Genomic DNA, 4,892 nt, shown 5'->3' with positions numbered 1-4,892 from the left:
TTGGTCACTAATTTATCTTTGTCACGTCAGTGCCATGCATATAATTTAAAATAAAAAAAATATGTTTCTTATAAAAAATTAAAATAAATTTTTTTTTAATTTTTTATAAGAAATATATATTTTATTTTAAATTATATACGTGATGTTGATGCAGTAATGACAAGTCAGTGAATCAATAGTCACGTCAGAATCTACTAGCCACATATGATAAAATTTAACAGAAGTTCTACTTTATAATTAATTCGGAGAAAATTTTTAATAACTTAAAAAAATTAGAAAGCATAATAATATATAAATAATAGTTCGGAGCAAAAATTCTAAATAGTCTATTTTCAAACTAAAAGTAATCAAATCCTAAGTTTTGTCAACTTCCTTATTTATCTGCTTACATATTTATAAAAATATTAAAATCTCCTCAAATAATTTAAATTCGAAAAAGAGAAACTTTATTTATCTATCTCTTCTTTCTGTTTATATCTACCTTTTTATATATTTTAAATACGAATCTGTTTTCTTCTCTCCGTCCACTCAACTCAACTCAACTCCACAACTCCAAAAATCAAAAGCAGAGTAATCCTAACAAAGAATAAGCTTTAGAGAGATGGAGGAGAAGAATGGCCACCATGTCCATCATCATCATCATCATCATCCCCTTTTGGGTGGTGGAACAAGACAAACCAGTTATAGCCATGGTCTCTCTGCAGCTCAAATTCAGTCACTGGCCGCCATTTGTGAAGCTCTTATACCTCCTCTTTCAATGGATACCCTCGGCCAGGAAAACCCACTTCGTAGATCACTTCATTCTTTCTATCAAGCCTCTGGGGCTCAGCATCCAATTCCAGATGAGGTCAAACATTCACCCAAACAAAAATAAAGACTTTTTTGTGTGTGTGTGTGTGTGTGTGCTGTGGTGAATTCTCAATTTTTTTCTCTCTCTTTTTTCTTTTGGTTTGTATGGAAAACAGGTGGCACAGTTGCTTGTGACAAAGGCTCTGCCACAGGCTGTGATTCTAGTGAGGATAGTTCTAAAGATTCTGTCTTTCAGATTGGGAACTCTGTTACTTTGTGGCCACCTTTGCTTGGATTGGAAATGGCCATTTATTCACAAGTTTTCTGAAATGTCAGTGGGAAAGAGAGAAGAAGTTCTCCAAAAATGGTCTAAGCAAAAGCTTCTAATACCTCTGAGATTAGTGTTCGTTTTGATGAAACTTTTTTGCTTCTACATATTCTTCTCAAGGGTATTGTAAACAATTCTAGATCTCTTTCTTTCCATTCTGCAATTTTTTTTGGTCTAAGTGCTGGAAATCATTCTTAAATTAATTGATCATCTTTTGCATGTGGTTGAAGATGAGGGTAGAGGATAAAACTGCCAGCTTTAACCCATTTTGCTAGCTTATATTGCACTTCTTAACAAAAGTTACTTGAGTTTTGAGATTTATATATTTAAATATATATTTAACTTAGTGCACAATCAACAAATACAAAATGGGTGTTGGTTGGCATAATAGTATGAATTCCAACAGTTGCTTGATATTGAAAAGAAAAGTCAAATAAAATTTAGTTCTACATTTGGTTAAGAGTGAATATGTATGTAATGTGGTCAAATAGTTGCCTAAATTGAATAGTTACCCTTTATAGTTTGTATTCCCTAAAGTCTTGACAGGGATTGAAATGAAAACCCTTTGATGATTTCAAAAGTCTGAGACTTGTTCCATCCAATTCCAAAGTTTGTTTTCTTTATCTATACAGTTCTTGATTTGAAGTTGATTTTTTTAATCTCTACTTCTATTCTAGACTGATGAAAACTCACAAAACCCAGCATGGGAAGCAATTGGGTATCACATAGACACCAGGAAAAAGGAGACTAAAACTCACAAGGAGAGACCACTTGAAAATGGAGTCATTGACACCATGCTAGAAACTGAATCCTCTCTCATCCAATCACTCAAACAGAAAGGAATTGAAGTCACTGAAGATCCAAACGACAACAACATCTTCAAAATCAAATGTGACGTAGTTGTCATCGGTTCTGGCTGCGGCGGTGGAGTTGCAGCTGCAGTTCTAGCCAAGTCTGGCCAAAAAGTGATTGTCCTTGAGAAAGGGAACTATTTTGTTGCCCAAGATTACTCTTCTCTGGAGGGCCCTTCAATGAGAGAGATGTATGAATCTGGTGGAATTTTATCAACTTTTGATGGGAAGGTCATGATATTAGCCGGCTCAACTGTTGGTGGAGGTTCTGCCATAAACTGGTCTGCATCTATTAAAACACCGAGTAACGTTTTGCATGAGTGGTCAGTGGATCATAAGCTTCCACTTTTTCAAAGCTCTGAATATCAATCCGCCATGGACATTGTGTGTGAGCGAATTGGTGTCACTAACAATTGTACCAAAGAGAGTTTTCAGAATCAAGTAATTAGAAAAGGGTGTGAAAATCTTGGCCTAAAAGTTGATTCAGTTCCAAGAAATTCATCACCAGATCATTATTGTGGTTCCTGCTGTCATGGCTGTCCAACAAGAGATAAAAAGGGAACTGATTCGACTTGGTTGGTGGACGCAGTTGAGTGCGGCGGTGCAGTGATCTTAACAGGATGCAAAGCTGAGAAACTCGTACTGGAGAAGAATCCCAACAAGGGAAGAACAAGGAAGAGATGCCTTGGAGTTATTGCAAAAGCTTCAAACAACAAAATCACCAAGAAGCTGCAAATCGAAGCGAAAGTGACAGTTTCAGCTTGTGGGGCTCTCTCAACTCCTCCTCTGCTGATCAACAGTGGACTTGGGAATCCAAACATTGGCAGAAACCTTCATCTCCACCCTGTCCTCTTGGCTTGGGGATACTTCCCAGAAGATGACTCAGAATTCGAAGGCAAAATCAACGAAGGAGGAATCATTACTTCTCTCCACCGTGTGCTTTCAGAGGACGGCAACACAAGGGCCATTATAGAAACACCTGCACTAGCACCTGGTACGTTTGCCGCAGTGTTTCCTTGGGTCTCAGGAGCTGACATGAAGGATAAGATGGTGAGGTTTTCAAGAACTGCTCACCTGTTTTCACTTGTGAGAGACCAAGGTTCAGGAAGCATCAAGAAAGAGGGAATGATTAACTACCGATTAACTAAACTTGACAAGGACAATCTCCAGAGTGGGCTTAGACAGGCATTGAGAATCTTGGTGTCAGCTGGTGCAGTCGAAGTGGGAACCTACAGAAGTGATGGGCAGAGAATCAAGTGCAAAGGGATAAAAGATAAAGACTTGGAAGAGTTTTTGGATTCAGTGACTGCAGTTGGTGGTCCTCGTACAAGAGGGGATTACTGGACCATTTACTCTTCTGCTCACCAGATGGGAAGTTGCAGAATGGGCCCCAATGAAGAAGTGGGAGCTCTTGATGAGAATGGTGAAAGTTGGGAGGCTGAAGGTTTGTTTGTGTGTGATGGGAGTGTTCTTCCAACAGCTCTTGGGGTCAATCCCATGATCACCATTGAATCCACAGCTTATTGCATCTCCAAGAAGATTGCAGAGTCCCTGAAAATGTAATCTTATTGTGTATCATTAATGGTAATAATTGTTCTTATGGTGTTTATATTAGAGTGAACATATTTTGTTGAAGCAAGTAGTGAATGTGATTGTGTTGAGATTTGTTTTTTTTAATCATAATGATTATGATTAAAAACAATTCTACTTTAATAAACTGACTCCCTCATCTTCTAATTCTGAGGTTGGAAATGATTTGGATTTTATCTACTTTATTTAATTGAATAGCTACACCTTGGTGTATTAAATATTAAAGAAAAATATCATAGACAATATTAAAGTGCTATAGCTAATTAGGTATTATGTTTCTTCTAACATGAATCAAATTAAATTAAATAATTCACCTAAATTTTCTTAATTTTGCACAATCACCTAAGCTTTCAATTTGTAATTAAATCTATCAAATCTAGTTTTAAAACCAAACCATCAATTAGATAATTAAATAATGAGTGATGGTAGACATTTTTTTAATACAAATAATGGTAAATACTATTTTGGACTTTGTATTTTACAAAAATTGATGATTCCAATATTTTTTAAATAAATATTTTTTAATATAACCAAAATACCTTAAGTTTTTTAATTGTTAGATCAATTAAATAATTAAAAAATATAAAATATATTAAATTAATTTTAAAATTAAAAAATATATTACTAAATAAATAAAATATATAAATAGTTTAATTTTAAAATTAAGACAAAAAGATTAAATAGAAATCTAAAATTAAACCTAAAACTAATCAAAAATCAAAACCCTAAAATGTTATATTCTTCTTCTTCATCAACTTCTCAAGAACTTTTCATCATCTTCTCAAGAACCTTTCATTATCCCATCAAAATTACCACAACCAAATCACAACACAAATAACCCAAAATTCATTCATTCTCAGAGATTTCATCTTTTAATAGCAATAACATCACAAAAATCTCCTCATGTAAGCTTAAACATTGACCCAGATCTTCAATTGAAAAAACAAAAAAACTCATAAACCAAATATGTAAAAAAAAAAAAAAACAAATAAACTCATAAACCAGATATGTCTCATTTCTCTTTCTATGTATATCTATTTCCCCCTCTCTCTGAGCACTAAATAACACACCTGCCGGCGACGAAGAACTCGTTGGATGATAGTCGCAAAGCTCCATCTCCAGTCGCGAACACCCACGCCAGTTGTAATGCTACCTAGATTTGCCCACCCCTTGCTTGTTGCAAAGCTACCTAGGTCGCGAAGCTCCTTAGATCTGCCCTCTCATCACGAAGCACCCAAATCTCTCTCGTTTGTGAAGATGCCCATGTCACCACCTCCATCTTCGGCTTCATACGTTGTGGTCGTGTTACCTATGAAAAAAAAAGCAAATGAAGG

General features: G+C 35.4%; 1 protein-coding gene across 1 annotated transcript; it reads left to right on the top strand.

Moving 5' to 3' along the window:
• Nucleotides 1–426: 426 nt before the first annotated feature.
• LOC133784827 (long-chain-alcohol oxidase FAO2-like) lies at nucleotides 427–3,629 on the top strand. Its single transcript, XM_062224102.1, has 3 exons — nucleotides 427–847; nucleotides 966–1,238; nucleotides 1,795–3,629. Exons 1-3 carry the CDS (start codon nucleotides 602–604, stop codon nucleotides 3,529–3,531), a joined length of 2,256 nt encoding a protein of 751 aa, XP_062080086.1. The 5' UTR covers nucleotides 427–601; the 3' UTR covers nucleotides 3,532–3,629.
• The last annotated feature ends 1,263 nt before the right edge of the window (nucleotides 3,630–4,892 follow it).

The sequence above is a fragment of the Humulus lupulus genome, chromosome 1, assembly GCF_963169125.1.
Source record: "Humulus lupulus chromosome 1, drHumLupu1.1, whole genome shotgun sequence".
NCBI lineage: Eukaryota > Viridiplantae > Streptophyta > Magnoliopsida > Rosales > Cannabaceae > Humulus > Humulus lupulus.
This window is presented reverse-complemented; position numbering and strand designations above follow the sequence as displayed.

What these genes read in the sequence shown, in the direction of transcription:
- LOC133784827 (XM_062224102.1), top strand. Translation starts at nt 602, where the DNA reads ATGGAGGAGAAGAATGGCCACCATGTCCATCATCATCATCATCATCAT. An exon ending in AGCATCCAATTCCAGATGAG is followed by an intron (nt 848 to 965) that starts GTCAAACATTCA and finishes TATGGAAAACAG; the next exon opens with GTGGCACAGTTGCTTGTGAC. An exon ending in TCTACATATTCTTCTCAAGG is followed by an intron (nt 1,239 to 1,794) that starts GTATTGTAAACA and finishes CTTCTATTCTAG; the next exon opens with ACTGATGAAAACTCACAAAA.